Raw genomic sequence first — 21,696 nt, 5'->3', positions numbered from 1 at the left:
ACTGTCTGGTGGCTTGTACTCGACAACCCGGCCCTGAATCGAAAGCCTCTGATTCGGTGGTGTGGTGGGGTCGGGGTTTGGGTACAGCTGAAGGACCAGAATCACCGGGAATCAGACAGCTTCCATATCTACGCCCCACATGTGCTTGTAGACGATTTGAACCCCACGCGAGTACCACGAATTATGTTTTGTGTTTATTAATGTTCATGGATAAAGACCCGAATACATGAGGCGTATCACAACCACGATAGAAGATGCACCTTGGACATGGTAACTGCGGAAGCGAGAGAGGGTGGATCGCCGCTGAGGATTGTAAGCTGGTAGAGAGTGCGGTGGGTTGCGAGGTTCCGGGATCGTTTCCGATTTTGGTAGTACCATGGCTCAGATATTCAAGAAAGCTCCAGAAACCGCACAATGGTACATGTGCATGTGCGTGCATTTAACACTGAATATTCAGCCTTACGTTGTCGGATCATACGGTTTGGTCACGGTTCCGAAGGCTATGCTCTCGAACTGGACCACCCCGTTGCTACCCAAGAAAAGCAACGCCATATCCGAACATCCACTTCATTCATACCGAGCTACCCGCCCTGTTCCAAGTTATGGGTTCGGTGTTTATTTGTGATCAAAATCTTCCTGTGAATATGATACTGTTTGTCGGATTCATCATCTGATGCCAACAGCACCCCGATAATTTCCCCCTGTAGTCACCCACCGGAAACACACATCTTGGCTCCTCTGGACAGTCAAGGAGCTGCATCTTCGCGAAACTTTAGTATGCATCTTGATGCCCTTTCCCTCACGCTCCTGATCGGCGGGGGTACAGAAAATCTCGTCCACGGGCGGCCAGGCTTAGCCTTTGAAGCTTCGGAGCGTAGGGAGCCTTTTGTTTTAATACCTTCCATGATTGAGTTCTCGGTGATCAGGTGATATATATGCCTCATAGTACCACAGATGGAGGAATAGCCTTACAATTGTTATGAGACACGCCCTTCTGGTGCTTCTTCTAGACGCTGACGCTTGATGCTTTGTCAGTTCGGGTGATCGTTTCCGCTTGCTTCTCGAAGTGTCAATTAACACTGAGATGTCCCATAGTTCCACTGTAGGCATAACTTCACTTCCCTTTCCATTTCTGTCATAATTAGTCGCACATGACAAGTTGACCCATCTGGAGACTTCACCTCCTCTCACTCGACAAAGAGCCTTGGCTAGGTTCATTGGTCCTCGAGTGACCACAAGTGGAGGACAGTGGTGCAAGTTGCAGTTAGCCTGGAATGACATCATCGGCCAACTTCCTCGCACTCTCCCAGCCGGGCTCTCTTCATTCTCCAGACTTGACTTCGACAATCACAAGTTGACAGTCGACAACAATGGCTTTCTCCGTATTGAAGTCGCTACTCGTGGAGCCTTTCAAACTCCTCCTCAACCTCACCCCTCTTGCTAGATTCCTTCCCAAGACAGACGATTACGCGTCGCACCCCGGAGCCCCATTCGAGGGATACTACACGCGAATCGTCACCGCGACAGGATCCACAATCCTCCTTATATTTTCATCCGTTTTCTCCGCTACCGATCGGCCCCATCTCGTGCATTTCTCGCTTTTCCCTCGCGGCGGCAACAACCGTATCGTTGTAGACAAGTTCCCGCACATCGCGGAAACGGCTGGACCCACACACCCCAACGACGGCACGCAGGAATTCGGCCGAGTCGCGAAAGGCGACGGAGTCGAGGGCACCTACAGAGTATGTCGCGACGAGCAGCGGTACAGGCTCGAGCTGGATACCGCGGAGGGCAAGATCGAGGTGTCTATTGATATCACGCAACGCACGCCGTGGTCTGCAGGAGACAAATTGTCGACGCCGGAAGGCATTTTCTCGGTCCTGACTTTCCTTCTGCCGCTTCATTGGAATGTCTTCTCGACCGCGTCTTCGGCCGAGTACGATATCCGCCGCGACGGTGTCGTCGTCGAGAAGGGCACCGGAATTGCGCACCTGGAAAAGAATTGGGGCGTTTCGTTTCCTGCCGGTTGGACGTGGGTCCAGAGTTTCTCGAAACCCCTGAAGGCCGAGGGACTCCGCACGTTCTGTTTGGCCGGCGGCAAGATCATGGGTCAGAAGGCGTACCTCCTCGGCTACAGGTCCGAGAAGATCCAGTGGAGTCTTCGTCCACCTTTCACCTTGATGCCATTCTGCTGCGCGACCCCGTTCGCAGGCGAGACAATCAACTCGAAGAAGGGCACCGCGCGGTTTGAGATGGCGTCGCTATCCAAGAAGCTGGTGGTTGAAGTCTCTGCGCCACCAAACCATGAGGGGTGGCTGGGATTGTGCTGCCCGCTTGCAGATGGACATGGTAATACCTATGCGTATGAAACCTTCGAGGGGTATGTCAGAGTCAAAGCTTTCCAGAGGGGCTGGGGTCTGGGATGGGATTTGGTCGAGGACACGACCTTTGAAGGTGCTGCGGTCGAGTTCGGGGGAGACTACAGCTTCAAGGCCTCTCAGCAGTCTGCATGGTAATGGCTGCCGCCGGGTATGAACATAAAATCTGCCTTAACACGTACGTGGGATGTACTATCGTTTCTCGTGTTCGTTGATTTCTGGTTTTGATTTCGTATATCCATCACTGCGCGGTAGATTATGTAACTATACGCGGGGGCGGTCCGCTAAGCTGGAGACTGAAGTCTAAGGAAAAGAACGCGTTTGATCTGAAGATAAGCAACTGCAGTAGGAAAATGAGTTATAGACGCTGAAGCGCTAAGGTCCTGAATGACCATGCAGGCGTCACTGATATCTATACCCTATCCATCACTAGGAGGCAATTGTGTTATCAAGTTCAACTCCAAAGTGCAGGCCTATATACAATCCAAGTGTTCAAGGGTTTGTGAAGGACGGGTGCTGGGGGTTCGGGCGGATCCCCATCTCGGGCTCACACAGCCCACACTGACCAATGCACGAACGACATCCAGTGCAGTTCAGTGATGTGGTGGGGGACCCCACGCCGTAAACAACAACCTCCACCCCACAAGCCACACCGACCATCGGTAGCAGCGTCAGGCTTAAGGATTCCACGGGTTGAACTCCCATCTGGATTCTGCCCCAGTCCGCTCATCGCCCGGTCGAGCTTTCCATGCCGAGCCGATCCACCCAAGGTCCCATCCGGATAGCTATCCGCCGAAGGATATTGACGAGCTTGCTGTAATATAACCGCCCCTTCGCTTCGTACATAAAAAACCTCATCCCCTCGCACAGCGGCCAGGAGGATGATATTTTTATTACAGAGGAAAACCCGAAGGTAAAAAACCTCTCCACGTAAGGGGCGGTATGTCAGTTCGCTCTCATAGAGAATTTGGGGGGTCGAAGATTGGATCATGGAGTGTAAGCTTGCACCGGAAAGCTTCGGTCTCCGCCCACGGACGGGGACGGAGACGAAATTCTCGTCAGTTTTGTTCCATCATTGAAAAGTTGTATGCGATCTATCTATATGACGAAAATGCTTACACTGTCCGAATATCGCCCAGGCTGTAGGTAGATCGGCCTGATCCGTCACCCCACTGCCCCGCCCACCGCCCGGGCAACCAGCAGAAAAGACAGAGCAAGGCGCGCGTAGGCCTGGTATCTCTACCCCGCCACCGATTGCCTATAGTCAATCTCTTCTGCCACCTGCTCATGCTCTATTCCGGACGGCAGACGCGGCTTTGGGCAGCGTTAGAAACTGGGCTGCCAGATCGTGCCGATATACTTAGCTACAGTCTGGGGTGATATATACCTGGATACCGTATGGGTTTTGTCATAATCAAGATATATCACATCTAATCAAGGATGGAATGAATCTCGGCCCGTGGGCGGACTGGACCGAAAATTTCCGGTGCAAGCTTACACTTTATGCTTCAATTCTTGATTCACCAAATTGTATGTTGCTAGTGCAACTCTAATTCCAAGCCCGCACCACCCATAAATACCCTCCTCCCTCCTTTCCTCTCCCTTTCTCTTCCTCTTCACAGCAGCTACTCCTTCCCCGCCCCCTCCCCCCTCCGCTTTCCATCCGTCAAGAGTCGAGAGTCGAGAGCCGAGAGCCGAGAGCCAAGAGCCAAGAGCCAAGAGCCAAGAGTCAAGAGTGAAGAGTCAAGAGTCAAGAGTCAAGAGTCAAGAGTCAAGAGCCAATATTCAAGAGCCAAGAACGAGCACAACAGCGTGGCAAGAGCAGAGCGAACTGACATACCGCCCCTCACATGGAGAGGTTTTTTATCTTCGGGTTTTCCTTATAAACAAAAAACATCGTCTTCCTGGCCGCTGTGCGAGGGGATGAGGTTTTTTGTTTTGCTCCTGTCACCAACCGATGGGTACACATTCACGCACGTCTCCGCCCCGCCCGGGCAACCAGCGGAAAAGCTAGAGCATGAAGCGCGTTTCCTGACCCGATACCTCCCCCGTGCCATTCCTTCACAATGGCCGATCTCCTCCGCGCCCTCCGCACCCTGCTCACCCTCTCTGTTGGACGCTTTAGGCGGGGTCTGCAACCGGAAGTCGAATTTGCTCCCGCAGCACAGCGCGAGTGATAATGCGTGAAGGCGTACCCAGAGCGAGAGCGTGCGAACGCGCACATACCTACATGGGGTACTAGATAGTACCGACCCGGCGGGTCGAAGACTCGAATACAGCAGCAAATCGAGCGTCTAATTAATCCTGACTCACAGCGGTGAAGAAGGTGGGAGGAGTTCCTCGCTGGTGGCGGGGGCGCGTAGGTACATCGCTGTCTACTGGACGTTTTGCTCTTCTGGCAGGTGTTCGTCCCATGAGCTATTCACTCACGGCGCGTGGCCGAGCAGGATATATACTCGTAACTCTACTCGGTGTCTACCCGAGAGCTGAGCTTACATAAGAGATGTACTTACTCTAAGCTTCCCCACGTGAAACACCGATCCCGTGCCGGCGGGGGTCCGTCACGTCCCGTCGGAGTGTATGATATACGCGCGACGCGTGGATACCTCGCGCCTACCCCCCCCGTACCCGAGACGGCTGAGAATGCGGAAGTATGTATTGTACGACGAGCCTTTCGTCTAGTCGCAATCTTGATCGATCACGACGGTTGAGGGTGTTGCTAATGTTGAGGTGGCTTCCAACTTAGCTTTCCCCGAGTACACTCTTCAATCCGGCTGACATCAGCTCTTGCTCGAGCAGCATATGTGGCCAATTACATAGGAGAGTAATTGGTTAAACGGAACGGTCTGCAAGACGACAGACAACCCCAACGTCGAATCGCACTTTCAATCCATTAATCCGTATTGAGCAACATTACATCACACCGAGATACACCCTAACGCCTCATGAAACCATGTAAACAGAAAACGCCAAACATGAAACGCCAAAGGCCCATAGCTGTCTACCACCACCGCTTCCTACCCTTCGTATCCTCCACCGCCGGCGCAACCGGGCTTGCGACTCTGTCTTCGACCACTCCGAAATCACTCGTAACCGTAACCACAATCCGTTCCCTTCTAGCTTCTGCAGGTACTATCAGATCCTCCTGGCTACTATCCGTCGGCGCACCCTGCGGCAAGAGGTGGCGCGGATAGATCCGTGCCGGTTTTGGGCGTTGGAAGTTATGCTTATTTGTGGTGACGGTGGAGGTGTTGACGCCATTCGGCCCATCGTCGGGGCGCAGACGCAGAGTCTCGCAGTTCTGTGTGGATAGGGAACCGAGGACGTAGGAGCTAGGTGCCATTTTTGAGGAGCTGGTAGAAGGAAACCACTTGAAGTGATGGCGAAAAAAGGGCTTCAAACAAGCGGCACAGGCGCAGACGCAGCCGCTGCCGACCTCGAGGATGGACCAGCAAACGGTTGCGACGAGTGAGCGCGTGTTGTCGCCAAGGTGGTCGTGGCGGGCGATAGTTACGAGGCGGATGATACTGAAGACGCAGGCTCTAGAAAGAATGTTAGTCAGGTGGTAGTGGGGGGAATTGGATGGAGGCATAGTATGCGCTTACAGTCCACCCTGTATTGTATTTTAGTCAGTCGAATATTCAGTGACGGCAGTGAGAGTAGGCACTCACAATAGTCAATAATCCAATCACGGCAATCTTCTGGCGTACCGGCATCTCTATTCCTATGAACAACAGCAGTGGCGATATGAGCACAAGAATATCCGTCACAACGTTGATGCAGGCGACGGCGACGAAGGTTTGGTGTGGGTTGACGCAATGGGCGCCGGCCATCAGTGTTACGTCCCAAAGTGCCGGGACGGGATTGCAGCTGAAAATGATCTTGAAGATGCCTGCCAGCGGTTAGCAGCCGTGAAGTGATGTCAAGAGGCAGGTATGCTCACAAGCAATATTGTAGAGAACCGAGAAGGTCAGCAGACTCCACAGGTACCAACGGATGGGACCGGAGAGCCGTGCTGAGGCCCGTAGCAAGAAGTAAAGGATCGAGCATTTGATGAACATATTGGCTAGAAAGTAGAATATTTGGCTGACAATATCGAGCTGACGTTCCTGTTAGTATGCATTCCATTCGGACATGCCGTGCAACACAACAAGTGTAGATGGTTACCTTGAGAAAGTGGGGGCTATAGAGTGACAGCTTGACATCCCATATGTGCGAGCCCAATCCATAGCGTGTCGCCTCTATGCAGGTCGTGATGCCCAAGGCGAGGGAGAAAAGCTTCACAGAGTTAGTCAGTACATACGATGCCCATCACCATCCGTCCCGTGCATGAATTGACACGCACCCATGCGAGTAAGACAAACACTGATCGAACTCCCAATCAGCACTCGTCATTCAGAAATCCTACGGAAGAAAGGAAGGAAAACGCACCGTCATCCAGTCCCGGTTGACGCACAAGATAAACCCTCGTGTAAAGTCTCAGTCCTAGAAAGATGGCTGAAGTTGACAGCGCCACGATATTTGCTTTGACCACATTGTCGCCCGTCCAGTCGGGATTGTTGAAATTGGATGTGACGCCGGCGGGCGGCGTTGCGGCGGCGACGATCTGTCCATCAGCGTTGAGTGCCAGTGTTGAGGTTCCATTGATACCCATCGAGTCGGAGTAAGGCGCGCGAGTGCTGTGTGTATTCGCCAGTAGGAAACTTGGATGCTCGGTAGTACTATACTCAGGGCGAGGGTGGGCATCGAAGTGTCGGTCGGTCGGTCGGGTTTCCGAAGTTGAATCCAGGGAGACGTGGCGGTATACTAGTAACCAAGCATACTAACCCCTATGGCCCAGCCAGCCAACCCCACAACCCATGGAATCGCTGAGAGAAAATCAGGGGAAGGGAGAGCTTTTAGAGGAGCATACTCTGCCATCTCCGCGTTTCGTTGCCGATCTGAAGGATACCCTGCTTAGCGGCGCATGCAGCAGAAGTGGAGACAGCCGTCTTCCCTGGGGCGCCATCTGATTGGGCATGGGATCTGGGATCACTGGCGCGGCATCTCGGTTGTCTCATCCCCACGCGGCCCCCCAGCTTGTTTTCGCTAAAGTGATCGTCAGGACAACGCCCTGGGCTCGCATCCATCATACCTGCGAGTCGGCTGGAGAATGGACGGACCCCCACGGACTCGTCACCGACAGCAATAGCTCCGCGTCACGGTATCTAACCGTCCGACAACTCTTCGAGTGCGTTTGCCGATGCTCCCAGATGTTGGTGCGCGCGCCGGCCTCCTGCAAGCATTTCCGCAGCCGTTACATAAATGCATCCTCGTCGTCGTCATCATCTCCGGCCGTGCATAAACTTCTGTTTCAACGAGCGTCCGTAGGGCACTGACTTCGATCTTGTGGGTGTGTTGATCCACTCATGCTCGGCGTGTTGGTCATGATGTATAATCCCCCCATTCGATCCCCCGTCGCCGTTCGAAACAAAGCCTCCTACATAAACCCATGTAGGACTGGTTGGTGGAGAGACAATCAGCGTAGGCCCCACGACCAGGTTGAGTAATCGACTAGAAGCCACTCCGGACTTCTTATCCGGCTTGGCTGAGGTGGTCGAGCCGAATGGCACAGAATTGTAACCGGGTAAACGGAGAAGTACATTTTATCTAGATAGCCGAAGAGACGAAAGAAACAGGCGAACGATTCGCTCACCGGTGACCAGTAGACGGAGTGGTCTCTGGAGGTACGGAAGAAAGTCTCAGAGCTCCCTTGCTGCTTCGGAGGGGTTGTTATCGCAGGAGATCTGGAATGGACGGTTGCGAGACGACAATGAGTCAAGGGAAAGCGGGGATGGGAGAGGATGTGGAACTGGATATTTCGGCGGATGGATGGGATGGATAGATCCAGGCACTGTGGTTGGGCCAGTCGACGTTTCGGGGCGCGCTGATAGTCGTCCCTTCACGAGGAAAGAAGAGAAATGGTGGTATGTAGGCTGTAGCTGTGGGCGGCAGCGGCGTAGCTTTCACCGAATAGGTTCATTCTGCCAAGGTACATGTATCAGCGCCCTCCTGACGTAACACCTGAAAGCGTAGTAAGGCACGACAAGCCACAAGAATCGATCACAGTCTCATCGTGCAGATACCTCCTACACAGTCACGATGTCGTCTTAGAACACCGAGACAGATGGCCCCCAGGCCTTCGGAGCCTCGGAGGATGTCTGATCCATCCGACTCAAAATAATCAGCGATAGAGCTTGTCTCTCACAACGCCACGATCGTGGCCCGAGATCCCTGTAATTCGGTCAGGGCCCTCGGGGTAGCTTCACAACGGGGACTTTCGAACCGCTTTCAGTTCGGCCTCCGCCTTTGGAACTAGGTATACCGATTCAGACTGTCCGAACTAGACCAAGATGGTGGAGAAACATCAACCGAGCTCGTGTTCCAAGATTCTCCCGACGGCGCTCAACGACAGCAACATGGAAAGACATCCTTCCCCTTCCGGAGTGCCGATACTCTAGTTACGACGGAGCTTGCCAGGCGCGAGATCGAGTGTCTCGTGTCGCCCAATCGGACAAGCTTCAACTCACTACTAGGGGATCCCAGTTCCACTCTCTCTAGTGTATGAAGAGGTATGCTACTGAACATGAATTCTGGAAAGGAGTTGCAGAGCCAAATTGCCTCACCGAGAAGCACTCAAACCGCATCGCATTACGAGAATCACGACCACTATGACACGGATATCTCCGTCCTCCTTCACGTACGCGCTGAGCTAGCAATGACCGACGATATAGCGGGGAGGATGGGCTTCTCTTCACGGCCGACCGGAATGAGACACCCCAAATGTATAGTACCTCAATCTAGGTCAATACGCCCAACAAAACCTTATCTCCTCGCACAGCATCGAGGCAGATGATGTTTTCATTCTGAAGGAAACCTTAAAGGTTAAAACCCCCATCGACTGATGTACATTCTGGCCGTCTGGTCTGCTCATGCCACGCTGTTGTGCTTTCTCTCAACTCTTGAAGGAACAATAGAAGGGAATGGGAATGTAGAGAAGCAATGCGGCGGGAGGAGAAAATGATGTATAAGAAAGGGAAGTGAGCGCAAGATTTGGAAGTATGAAGTGACGAAGAGTAGGTAGGTGCACAGGGTGAGCTAGCCATATACACCTCGCGGCTACGGTTTCTCCGGTCGACCGAGTGATCGACTCGGATCAACTTTAATGGCCCAAGTTTGATCATTGCGTGCAGCAGCTTATCACTAGAGCTGCGAACTCTCAAACTCGATCGTGAACTACCGCTGGGACTATGCATATCCAACGGTCAGCACGGAGAAGCGCTATGCAACCGGAGGCTCCTGTCCTAATGCGGTAATACCCCCCCGTTGCACCAGATCATCCGCCACTGCCGTCGAAAATTCGCATCATCGAGCGGCTAGTCACTAGTGATCACGGGCTACGAGAAATCCCCGGTGCACAGATTCATGGCCCCAAAGCCCACCATATACCTAGCTCGCCTATCAGGCTATCATAATTGCACAACATTGCTCATCCATACGCCATTGGTCTGGACTCTGTTGGTTGGTTTCCGCACGAGGAAACGATTCACTTCAGTGTGACAGCACGGCGCTTGAAAGTCCGATAACGTACGGCAGAGCTCTCAGCGGGATTCTATCCGCTCGGTTTACTTTCTTTCCCGTACCTCTAGTCGTAAGACGGCAGCTACCGATGGGATTTGCGTGTAGCTATGGCGGCAAGACGGAATGTTTCAACGGTTAGTTTGCGGCGGTGAATACTGTGCTCGACGAATGATCGCTTGTGCGTCTGGCTGCATTGTTTATTGGGCGTGCGCAGGGTGCTTGCTATGGCTGTTGCTCTACTGTAGGCACCGTATCTCTCTCACTACGGGTGAGATATCGCAGTTCAATGCACACATCTGGGCTTGTTGACTGACCAAAGCATGCGACGTCCTTACAATACCCACGCCATAGCCCCGAATCTCATTGTCACAACCGAATACGTAGAAACCAAAAACTTCGTTCCCTCGCGCAGCGCTTTTACTTCCGTAGTACAGACTGTCTTTATATGGTATCAATACAATTCACATTCGCATCAACAATCCTCTCGCGCAGCGGCCAGAGCAGCAACACTTCGTAGCTATCGTTGATGACTAGGTAGGTAGCAACCAGCAGTGGACCACGACACGGGAAGTGGCCATCAATCAAGTGTGCAGTCAATTACGCCGATACATACACCGTACTCTTCGCCGAACGACAGCCAAGTTGTAACCATCGGAGAAGATTTAGTTCTCTGCCGAGTCAGCACTTTTGCCACTTCATACGCCGACTACTAGCATACCGGCCCCAGCAGTAACCAACCCGCGAGCCCAGCTGCGTCAATATCGTTGTCTCGCACAGCGGCCAGAGCAACAACATTTTGGCCAAAGGCCATGCATGCCTCACATGTATGCATGGCCGGAGGAAAGACCTTTAAAAGGAAGAAAACCTCCGCATATAACTTGGGGAGGTAGTAAACCAAGTTATACTTCTTGTTTTTTTTCTTCCCCGTCACGAGACCGACTGTCACCCGGTGTCGGCGAGGCCATCCAACGGGGGGAGCAAGTCGGTAAGTCGAGTCTTGACCGACCGACTTGGACCACCCAGAGGAAGGGGGAAAGAACTTGTGCCGGCAGCACAAGAGAAAACCTCATCCTGCCTTGGACCTTTTCTGCTCAGCCTCGAGGGTTGGATCCGTCTATTGGCGCTGCAACAGTCTACTTTGTAGACCGGCTCCACGGATCCCTCAGTTCCTCGCTGCTACGGCTGAGGAGGATAGCTCTGTAAGGTTATCCTGGAAATCACAAGAAGGTGGGGGGGGGGGGGGGAAGACGTACCGGAAAGGGTAAAACTCGGTGTCGATATCGGACGGTGAGAACTATTTATAAGTCAGTAGCATGAATCAATAAGTAGTGTCGGATGGGAAAGAATGAGAGGAAGAGGTTGAAGAGTGAATAGCGATTGTTGTGAATGGGTGGAGGAGAAATGGAGGAAGAGTTGAGAGGAAAGAAGCATTTTATAGTTGAAGTTGGTGAGATTTCAAGCAAGCACTACCATCGCACTAGCCGCGACTCAAAAGTCTGCTTTTTAGGAAACGCCGCTACATTCCAAGGTGTCGACACATGTTTGAAATCAGACGAAGTCACTCGATGTACGAGTGAGCTCTCATGAACACGTTCCCACAGCACGGAATAACGACAAACGCGCGGGCAATTACTGATTAAACAAAAAACAAAAAATAAAAAAATAGCCACAAAGGTGGAATGGTGGCGAGCGCCTTTGCTACTTTCCATGATGAAATCTCCCGCGAGCACTCCCGCGAGTAGGCTTGCGTAGTTTGATGCCGCAATAGCAGCCAACCTATAGAGACACACCGCGACGAGAGAGGATGATAGGTACTACGGTCACCCCCGTGAGACTCAACACCTAGGCAAGGAGGTATATCCATTCCTCTACCACCCCATCCCAACGGTCGATATCTACTCTTCGCCGGACGCTGTAGGCGGCGTCTGAAACTGGGAGTATTGAATATTGTTCCCGGAGCACTGCACGAGTAATAATGAGTGAATGCGCATCCATCAGTTGTTGGACAGCAGCAAAGCATGTATTTTGGATACGCTTTGAGCCCCAGCTAGCGGAAGTCGGCGAGATTGAGGATGCATGCGGCAAGGCCAAAATATCCACGCTGACATTGTGAATCATCAGGTTTGCCCAGGTGGTGGACGGGGAAGTGAGCCGCCGGATCCTGCTGATCTGCTTAGCTACATTCTGGGGCGATACTCGGGTGGCCTATGCGTTTTGCCATGATCTAGATGGATTATATGCTATTCAATGATGGAAAGAGAATTTTAAGCATGAAACTCGGTCTGTGGATGGAGACGGTTCAACGGAAGCTTCCAGATCTTGCAAGCTTACACTTTATGCTTCAATTCTGGACTCACCAAATTCTACACGCTAGTGCAACTCAAAACCCAAGCCCGCGCCACATATAAAACCCATCCCTTCCTCTTCCTCTTCACATCAGCTATTTCCACCTTCCCTCCCCCCCTCCGCTTTCCATCCTTTAAGATTCAAGAGTTAAGAGTTGAGAGTCAAGAACGAGCACAACAGCGTGGCAAAAGTAGAGCGAACTGACATACTGCCCCTTGCGTGGAGAGGTTTTTTACCTTCGGGTTTTCCTCCATAAACAAAAACGTCGTCTTCCTGGCCGCTGTGCGAGGGGATGAAGTTTTTGCTTTGCCGCTCTCTTCGCCCAGTGAGCGCGTATTCACGGATTGTCACTCGTGCGGTGCTGCGATAGCGCATTATCCACTCCCACTTCTAGACGCCGCCAATCACGTCCGGAGTAGAGGGTGAACAGGCGCGAGAGAATCTTGATCATTGGGAGGGGATAGTGTAGACAGAAGCGACCTGCGCATGTATGCATACCAACGTCCCCGTGGTTGGTTGTCCTGCCAACAGGAGTCCACTAGCAATGTACGTAAGCAAGCGAGCTGCAATTGCACGAGACCGCCCCCTCGCCTCAAGTATCTCTGTATGGAGGGGGGAGAGCGACGGTTTCCAGGCGTCTCCAGCCGTCTCAATCACTCATTCCGTCTATTCCTTTCAACACCATTTATTCTTCCTATCTGAGGACTTACTTACTTACCGTCGTTGCGACTACTCCACAACCTCCCCTCTAGGAAAGCACGTCTACACGTGATTTTCCAACATTATTCGCGGGGAATATTGGGTTGGACGGCTGAAAACCTTTGCTACATATCCATCCGGCAAACGCAGTCGACGTCGACTTAAGCAAAACGACCGATCGGCAATAAGACTAGCAAGATAGCGAAGCGAGCGGATAAGCATGGCTAGTCTTTTAAGTTCTGCTCGTCGGTTCCGGGACTCGGTACAAAGGGAGAAGAGAGGGGGGTGCGAGGGATCGAGGCTGAAGCGAGACGCGAGTGGACGAAGACGAAGGAAGGCGGTTGAAGAGGCAGAGAAGGCGGTGCAAGAGGTACAGGAGGTACAGGAGATGCAGCAGCAGCAGCAGCAGGAGGAGGAGGCGGTGGTAGTGGTGGTGGTGGAAGAGGAGAAACGCCAAAGCAGCCATGGCAAACAACAAGACAAGCAATCATCACGAAGGACACCGGTACCACGACGAGGAATGCGCGTTGAGAAATCCCTATTGCTCAACGATACCGATCCCAAATCGTCGCCAGTACTCGTTTCAAGGGCGGACGGGGTTTCCGGGGAAGACGTGGAAGATGGCCGCCAACCATCGACGTCGACGTCACGGTCACGTGTCGCGGGGATACGACAAGGAACGCGACGATCCGGCAAAACACGTTTATCGGCTGTTCCCACTTTGGCTAGACCCCCTGGTGATTCCCGCCAATCTCAGATCGTTGCTGGCTCCAGGAAGCCGAGGGCAGAAGTGTGGAGAGTGCTTCCTAGTATCGAAATGCTGAAGGAGGGTTGGGAGGAGGAGGATGAGGAACTCATATATGATGGGGATACTATTCGAGTGTGGCTACCATGGGCAGATTTTAGGCGTCCAGTTGAACACGAACCGGAATTGGATCAGGCCGTGGAAGCAGTGGCGGAACCAATGGTTGAGCCTGAGGTGGAGCCCGAGAGAGAACCTAATGTAGAAGTTGGGGTGGAACCTGACGTGGAGCTCGAAATTACAGTCCAAGATGATGCTCAGGCAGATCAAGACCTTCCTGAGGTTACAACAGAGGATGAAGAAGAAGAAGAAGCATATGTGCCGCAGGAAGCTATTGGGGCCAATGGTGGGGCCGGAGACCGAGGAACAGATGTAACGGAGCCCGCAACACCGCCGCTCAGTCTCCGAGCCTTCCGCGCCAACGAGGAGAGGCGGCTGAGAGATACGGCTCTAGCAGAGAATGGAAAGCAGGTGCAATATTTTGCGGCTACTGCCGTTACGCCCACTCAAATCAGGAGAAGTTCGCGTCGCAAGAGTTCTCTGGCCTTCCAAGGACCCCCAGACCGGAGAACGCCCAGTGAACAAGAAGAGGAACTAACCTGGAATGCGCCACCTCTATCGCCGACCTGGTCATCACCACCACCGTCTCATGTGCGCCGACGGAAATCATTCGCTATAGGAACTCTTGCAAGGGCGGGTCCGAAGACTCCTGCGCCGAGGCTTAGGCGGACAAAGAGCGGACCGCTACGAAAAAAGCGCGACAACTACTGGAGCAAAATGCCCGAACTTGATAGTATGTGCCGAAATATGGACTACTATTACCCAGAGGGCAGCTCACCAGTGCACCTGCCCGCCACGCCCTTGGCATGGCGGGCGGAGCTGCGCAGGAACGAACATTCTTCCCTGACATGGGCCGACACTCCGTCTAGAAGTGCCCCCGATTCCGGGCTCCCTCCCCACTCAGGGCCTCGCCTAGGATCGGTGGTGATCCCCCTCCTCCCATCACCCGCACCCACCCTTGACTACGCACCTCCGTCAATATTTGAACCCGGTTCACCTCCACCACCGCCATCGCCGCTACGATTTTCGCTCGGCACTAGCCCCGAAATCAATGGCTGCGGCATCAACAACCTCGGCGGCGGCGGCGAGGGCATCACTTCCGGGGACGAAAATGCCGCCTTATTTGCCCCTATTCCAGGCAACCCGCTACGGATCGGGTCTGCCGCCTTCATTCCAAGATCTCCGGCCCTCCATATGATGTTCCCCGGTCCAAGGCCATTTTCTCCGCAGGAGGCACCCTTACCCCCGCCCGAAATTCCTTGTCAGATATGCCACTCCCTGCATCTCGGCGCTCGATGGGAATACGATCCTTGCGGACACCATGCCTGTGAATGGTGCTGGTATACGGTTTGGGAGACTTCACAGGTACGCAACGGTGCAACGGAAAATTATGCGGATGTTTCCTGTGGTGTATGTAAAGAGATTGTGGTCGAGCTTCAGGTGATTGGAACGGAAGAGAGGTGGAGTGCTGTCGGCGAGGTGGTGAAGCCACAGCCCATTATTACATCAGTGAGGAAGCGATATAAGTGGAATCCATACGGCACCCCGGAGCCCATACGACCGGGTAGACGGAGAAAGAAATAGATGGGTTCTGTATGGGAGGTTCAAGAGCCCGTGTTTCCTAGCTACTTTTAGCTATAAAATACTAATACCCCTCCTACGCTACACAAACAAGCAAGAAAACAAATCGTTACAAAACCCAAAACAACGCCCCAGGGGTATCCAACTCCACGCTTGACCTCCATTCGAACCAACCAAAAGCCGTTATCATACATCGTTACAAAAGTTGTCATGAGCCGCTTTGCTCATTCTCATCCTCGATGAAACGTCTACAGGTCGGGATCATCATCGAGATCGCCGTTCGCGAACTTGCCCTTTTCGACAATCTTGCCCCACAGCACCTCCTCCTGTCCGCCCACGAGCACCTTGAGTTCCGCCCTCACAGCCATCCCGCTGCCGGTCAGGTTCTCATCTGCGTAACGATTACGGATGCGGTCCAGGACAGTATTCCAAGAATCCTCATCAGCGCCAAACTCCAACCACGCCCTACTGCGGCGCTCCTTGATAACGAACCCGCTGATCTCGGTCACATCGAGCAACTTATACTCGTCAACTACAGCCTGCAGGAACGCATCGCGCGAGGCAAAGTCGCGATACCACAGCCGGATCGAGTGCGCGGCGATCATGGAGCCCAATACTAACGGCTTGACCTTGAGCGTGAAGAATATGTTCGGCGTTTGTGCGGCCAGCCACGTCTCGTACTGGGGCGACATGAAGTGCGGTGGAATCCACGGGTTGTTCCTCGATGCGGTAGCAGCAGCGATCGCGGCACCCTCCTCCCCCTCCCCCTCCTCGTCATCATCGAGCGGCGGGATAGGGTCGTCTTCGTCGATGTCGTCGGTGTCATTGGCTCCTTCGGATCCTTCTGAGGACGATGCGGAGGGAGACGACGGCGCGCTGTCGGTGGCAAAGTTGCTGTCGCTGTCGCTGTCCTCCATGTCGGTGTCGGACAGATCCAGCGCGTTGAGTTTTCCGTGCACCGATTCAAAGTCGCAGTCCATCGCGTTGTGGTCGTCACCACGGTCGCCGTCGCCGTCGACAATTGTGCTCGCGGGTGACGTGGGCTGGTCGAACGCGAACGACATTTCGACTGGCAGAGGCGACACGCTGAAGTGGTCGGTGCTGCTGTCGCGGCTGCCGTTTCGGTCGTTGCCCGAGAAAATGTATTGTGCCGGTGTGGTCATCATCTTTTTTTTTCTCCCGCGTCGTTGTAACTGGTGAAGTTGGGGTTGGGTTGGGGGGTGCTCGTGGTTGTGTTTGTGGTTGTGGGACTTGTTGCGGGTTTCGCGAGTCGTGAAGGCGATGAGGCGACGTGAATGAAGCGTGTTAGGTGACTGAGTGGGATGGTGGGGTTGTCGTACTGGCGCGTTTTTTTGTCCGACCCCTGCGCGATAAACAAACAAGGTTTAGAGCATTGATGGCCGAGCTTGACTCGGCCAATTTAGGCTCAATACGAAGTTCTTAGTGATAGACGATGAAGAAGAAGATGATGATGATGCTCGTTGTGAGGTGAATGAAGATTCGATCGATTACGGTGACCAGCAGGCGAACGGAATTTGGTGTGGCGACGACATGATGGCGCAACGGAAGTGAATGGGGGCTGGAAGTCTCATGCTTTGGTCGGTGCGAGGGCGGAGGTGGAGGAATCCTCCAGAGGTGATTGTGGATGGTGATTGCAAGGAAAAAGGCTCATGATGACATGGAATAGCCTAGAAAATGGTCGACAGATGAAGGCAGCACAGCGAAGCAGTGAATACAGGGTTTTTAGATGCGCGGGATTGACGACTCGGGACATCTCTGGAGTCGGGAGTCGGGACATCTCTGGAGTCGGGAGTCGGGACACTCTCCTGCTCAGCTGCTGTGCTTTGTCCGATATGTAAGTTATGTATGTAGCTACCTCTCGCGGCGTCCCACCTATCCCTGAGTACCTATTCCACCCGCCTGGCTGGCCCATTCAGCCCCGCTCCTTGAGACTTTATTCAGGCAACAACGCCCCACAGCAGTGACAGTACCACCACTACTGGAAGTCTGGAACTGATTCGTCCCAGGCGTAAAGCCACAGGACACATCTATGATTCTAGGCCCTCATGGAGCTGAGTTGTGCATCTTACCAAGCACGGTACATGCATGCATTGATTCAGCCCTCGGCGCTGGGCGCTGGGTGGGGCTGGGATGCAGTAAAGCTGAACTTGGAAACACGCCACAGCCAATAGCTGGTCGCCGTCCTTGCGGAGTTGCGTGGTTAGACACAGCGGGCTTTACGCCGTTTGATTCGACCTGATGCTGATCCTGGCGGCGGTGGGGAATCGAAGACTCGCCCGCGAGTGAGGGGTGGCCCGTGGGTTACCTAGCCCACGGTACTGGTACGAGCAACCCGGTACCAATGTCTACCCAGTGTAGCGGTGCTGCGGCGATTGAGCTAACAATACACGCAAAGCCGGATGGAGGCTGGAGAATCAGCCCTGATCCCACTGCCCAGCCCAGCCTCTCGCATACCCCGCGCCGAATACTCAGAACGGTTTGTTCAGAACCCGTCAGAACCCGTCAGAACCCGTCAGAACCCGTCAGATACGGGAATACCTACCGCCATGGCTGCGCATCTAAGCTTAAACTTGCTCCGCCATTCATATTCATATTGTCCTATGTAGGCGAGGTATGCGCGGATCGCCTTGCTTGGTACCAGTCAACCCCCCTCCTCCACGTGCTAGAGACTTCGAACATCGGCACTCCCTGAGTCTCCTCGCTGTCGATAGGGAATTCAAACCGTCACCCGGTGATCTAGGTACTTCCGTGAATCTACACAATGCACACACGAAGACTCAGGTATCGATTCGGACGCGGGATTTAACGAAAACTGGATAGTATTGCCGACAATTGCTGCCTGGAGGCTGGAGTCTGACAAAGCCGGGCGACGTACAAGTCAGAAAACTGCTCGCTGAAGTGTGTTCCAGAGGGAGTGTATTGGTTGTTGGATGAGAAGAGAGCGGGGTTTGGTACAGGTACTTGAGGAAAGTATCGTGAAAGTGAGGTGGTTATTGGACCAGGCGGTATGTGGAGCAGGTGTATTGGGCTGATAATCCCGGTAGATGCACGCCGATTGCTGAGCTTCCACAGTCACGGACAAAAAGCAAGTCGGTCTGAGAATAGCATCCTTCACAGCCTGGCAGCCTGCTCGTGACTGCACGCAAAGTACAGACCGACTGTGCTCGATGGATGACTGCACAGTGCAAAGGGCAGTGCTGACCTTGCAGAGATCCTGTTTTTTGTAGCGGAAGATACAGGCAATTCCACCGCAATCGTTCTGCGCTCCATTGGCCTGGCCAGAGGAAATATCTATTGCTTGTTTGTGGGGGCTCGCTGGAGAGCGAAGTGGATATAAAGACGTCTGTTTCCCCCGACGAATATTGATTCCCCATCCTCTCACAATCACTCATACTCACACCAGCATTTATTGTCTTCCCTCTTCTTTCTGATTCTTCTTCTTCTTCCTTCATCATCATCTTCTCCTCTTCTCCTCTTCTTTATATCTTCTGATATAATACCTACTTGGTTACTAGTTACTCACTCGATTCCGCCTATTCACACACTCTCACTCACCTAATCAATCTATCAATCAATCACTCTCCCTCACTCATAATGCTTCAATACATTCTCCTCACCGCCATCAGCATCGGCTTCTCCACTGCTCTTCCGGCCCCCCAGGATTGCCCTCAAATCTGCTGGGACGGCGTCAATGAGTGCGGCATGTCATACGGCGGTTGCTACCCCGACCCCGCCTGTTCCGGAATCGCCGCGCCGATCTTCGAGGTCCCGGCATGCCCCATGGTCAAGCGCGCCAGCCCTCCACCCTCGTACACGACTCCACCGCCCAAGTGCGACCAGCAGATCTGCTACGACCTCGTCGATGATTGCGGACAATGGTACGGCGGATGCGTTCTCACCCCGGAGTGCGGAGGACCCGTCAATCCCACCTTCCCCAAGCCCAGCGGCTGCAAGCCCAGGCCTCCGGTAGTCCCCGAGACCGTCTACTCCTCGTCCAGCGTGAACTCGGTCTACAAGCCCACGCCCCCGTCGGTCACCCCGTCCTCGTACAAGCCTGCATCGGTCACCCCGTCCTCGTACAAACCGGTCTCGGTCCCGCCGTCGGTGACCCCGCCCTCGTACAAGCCGGTCTCGGTCCCGCCGTCGGTGACCCCGCCCTCGTACAAGCCGGTCTCGGTCCCGTCCTCGTCGTGCTCGACCACACCCACCCCGTACAAGCCGGTGTGCACCCCGTGCACCACGCCGAAGCCCGTCACCACCACGGCGACCACCACGGCGACATCCACGACGACCTCCATTAAGACCACCACCGCCACCACCACGAAGACGTGCACTGCTACCACCACGACTACCGCTACCACCACTGCCACTTCCACGACTACCTGCTTCGCCACTACCACCGCCGTTTCCACCGTCTACTGCACCACCACCATTACCGCGCCGTGCAAGCCCACGCCCACCTACAGCGTCAAGACCACGCCCGTTTACTAAGTAGGAAGTAAGTAGGTCATCATCGTTATCAGTCGATGACGGTCTTTTAGAACGTTCGGAACAACACGCAAGGAACAGTCGGGGGTCAGGTCGGGGTTTCATTTCTGGCGGGGCGGGGGTTAATTTTCGGACGGACGGGACGGACACGGACGGAAGGGGAGGGGGGTTTTCTGCATTGGATTTTTTTGCCTTTTATTTGCATCGCGATCGGATCATGGAGAGAATGTGTTTTTTCTTTTTTTAAATGCTTTATGTGTGCTATGCTTTTATGCTTTCGAATAATAATGGTTTCGTCGCGAAAAAATGGAGGTTTAGCCACCGCGAATACTTGCCTACATGCATTCGAGTGCTCAGTCCATTGAACCACTGTGAGGTCTTTTTTGAAATGGGACCAGAATAGTAATCATCTCTCTCGCCAGAAGAGGCGAGAGAGTGGGAGAGAGAATCAGAGAGAGAGGCGGGGGTCCGGAATGGTAATGGGATAAGGCTGAATTCGATGCAACCGTTGCAACCTATGGCCAACTTCTTCCAAGGGAGAAGCGAGAAGGGAGAAGGATGGCCCGAGGAATACGAGGAGTATGCAAGTACTCGGTAGGTATGCCATTGCCGGGTGGGTGTGCATTCGGCTGTAGTTAGTAGTTAAGTTTGAATGGCACGGTGTTGTCTGCCACAATGGGAGGAGGAGAGATTAGTTAGTCAGGATCCGGAGGTTCCGAGTGATATGGCAGCCGGTCTAGCCGGATGTAACTAGTGGCACCAACGTTGTAGATATAGGCAGCAGAGAGGAGCCCTACCGGTGTTAGATGGCTCTTCGAAGTGGAATATAACCTCAACTGCGTCCTCACCTTTCATTCTCGGCCTGGCCCTTTCAGGATTACGTCACACGGCGCATCGCCTGTTATGCATAGATACACATCTGATCCATCCGCCATCGCGCTATCGACGGCCCGGGGCGCACACAGACGACAGGTACCTACATTACCTGCTTACTTGCTTATGTAGGCACTTATGTAGGCACTTGGTAAATTCAACGGTAAATCGATCCGGCAGATCCCTGGGGACTCCGGTGACTGTACCTACATGAGTACCTACATACATAACTTCCTACCACGGCCGTCTTCCGAGTGTTCCGGAACCGACGTTGCCTTGTTTCCAGGCCAACCACTGTTGCCCCGCTGTGTATGTGTACTATGTGCTACGTGCCAAGTTGTCTTTAGATATCTGTAGCACATCTGCCGGGCGTGAGTGGGGCGCATCCATCCACTGGCGGACCTGCTCGGCCCATCGAGCTCTCAGCTTGCCACCTTTTCGCCAGAGCAGTAGATAGATAAATACCGTCGTCGATTGAAGTTGCTCTGTTGGGCTGAAACCCCCACCGAGCTGGCCCCTTGTGGCCACTATCAAGCGAATCTATAGGTACTATGCGATACTACCTACTATATAGTACCGGTATCGATTGCTTGAAGCTGGCTATCCTGCTCTGCCCTGCTGAAACTCCATTGCCATGCCATGCCATACGACCACCTCCTCGCTTAACTACCGTTTATTGAGGCCCCCCAATTAATATGTTCTGCGGTGCACAGTGCACAGGAACTGAGTACTACGGTAATTGGCGGTCTATATATAGATTCATGGTTGGACGGTTAGATGGGTGGATGAGACTATGAGCCGCTGCCGAAGTCCGAATCCTGGAGGAAG

General features: G+C 53.5%; 5 protein-coding genes across 5 annotated transcripts; 3 read left to right on the top strand and 2 right to left on the bottom strand.

The window, feature by feature from the left end:
- The first annotated feature begins 1,222 nt into the window (after nucleotides 1-1,222).
- BZA05DRAFT_381388 (uncharacterized protein) lies at nucleotides 1,223-2,813 on the top strand. The gene has a single exon (XM_051482005.1). It carries the CDS (start codon nucleotides 1,371-1,373, stop codon nucleotides 2,514-2,516), a length of 1,146 nt encoding a protein of 381 aa, XP_051344088.1. The 5' UTR covers nucleotides 1,223-1,370; the 3' UTR covers nucleotides 2,517-2,813.
- A 2,566-nt stretch (nucleotides 2,814-5,379) lies between these two features.
- Nucleotides 5,380-7,032, bottom strand: BZA05DRAFT_440142 (uncharacterized protein; the record flags this gene model as incomplete). Its single annotated transcript, XM_051486579.1, has 7 exons — nucleotides 5,380-5,920; nucleotides 5,984-5,991; nucleotides 6,050-6,270; nucleotides 6,322-6,478; nucleotides 6,546-6,656; nucleotides 6,724-6,743; nucleotides 6,810-7,032. The coding sequence occupies 7 exons, from the start codon at nucleotides 7,030-7,032 to the stop codon at nucleotides 5,380-5,382; spliced, it is 1,281 nt and encodes a 426-aa protein (XP_051344087.1).
- Nucleotides 7,033-12,915: 5,883 nt separating this feature from the next.
- BZA05DRAFT_5225 (uncharacterized protein) lies at nucleotides 12,916-15,612 on the top strand. The gene has a single exon (XM_051488392.1). The coding sequence runs from the start codon at nucleotides 13,264-13,266 to the stop codon at nucleotides 15,487-15,489; it is 2,226 nt and encodes a 741-aa protein (XP_051344086.1). The 5' UTR covers nucleotides 12,916-13,263; the 3' UTR covers nucleotides 15,490-15,612.
- Nucleotides 15,613-15,734: 122 nt separating this feature from the next.
- BZA05DRAFT_414285 (uncharacterized protein) lies at nucleotides 15,735-16,652 on the bottom strand (the record flags this gene model as incomplete). Its single annotated transcript, XM_051485249.1, has 1 exon — nucleotides 15,735-16,652. The coding sequence occupies one exon, from the start codon at nucleotides 16,650-16,652 to the stop codon at nucleotides 15,735-15,737; it is 918 nt and encodes a 305-aa protein (XP_051344085.1).
- Nucleotides 16,653-18,889: 2,237 nt separating this feature from the next.
- Nucleotides 18,890-20,207, top strand: BZA05DRAFT_450219 (uncharacterized protein). The gene has a single exon (XM_051487408.1). It carries the CDS (start codon nucleotides 19,102-19,104, stop codon nucleotides 19,996-19,998), a length of 897 nt encoding a protein of 298 aa, XP_051344084.1. The 5' UTR covers nucleotides 18,890-19,101; the 3' UTR covers nucleotides 19,999-20,207.
- The last annotated feature ends 1,489 nt before the right edge of the window (nucleotides 20,208-21,696 follow it).

Source organism: Tricharina praecox (assembly GCF_024521635.1).
Source record: "Tricharina praecox strain CBS 144465 chromosome Unknown BZA05scaffold_1, whole genome shotgun sequence".
In the NCBI taxonomy this organism is placed as follows: Eukaryota; Fungi; Ascomycota; class Pezizomycetes; order Pezizales; family Pyronemataceae; genus Tricharina; species Tricharina praecox.
This window is presented reverse-complemented; position numbering and strand designations above follow the sequence as displayed.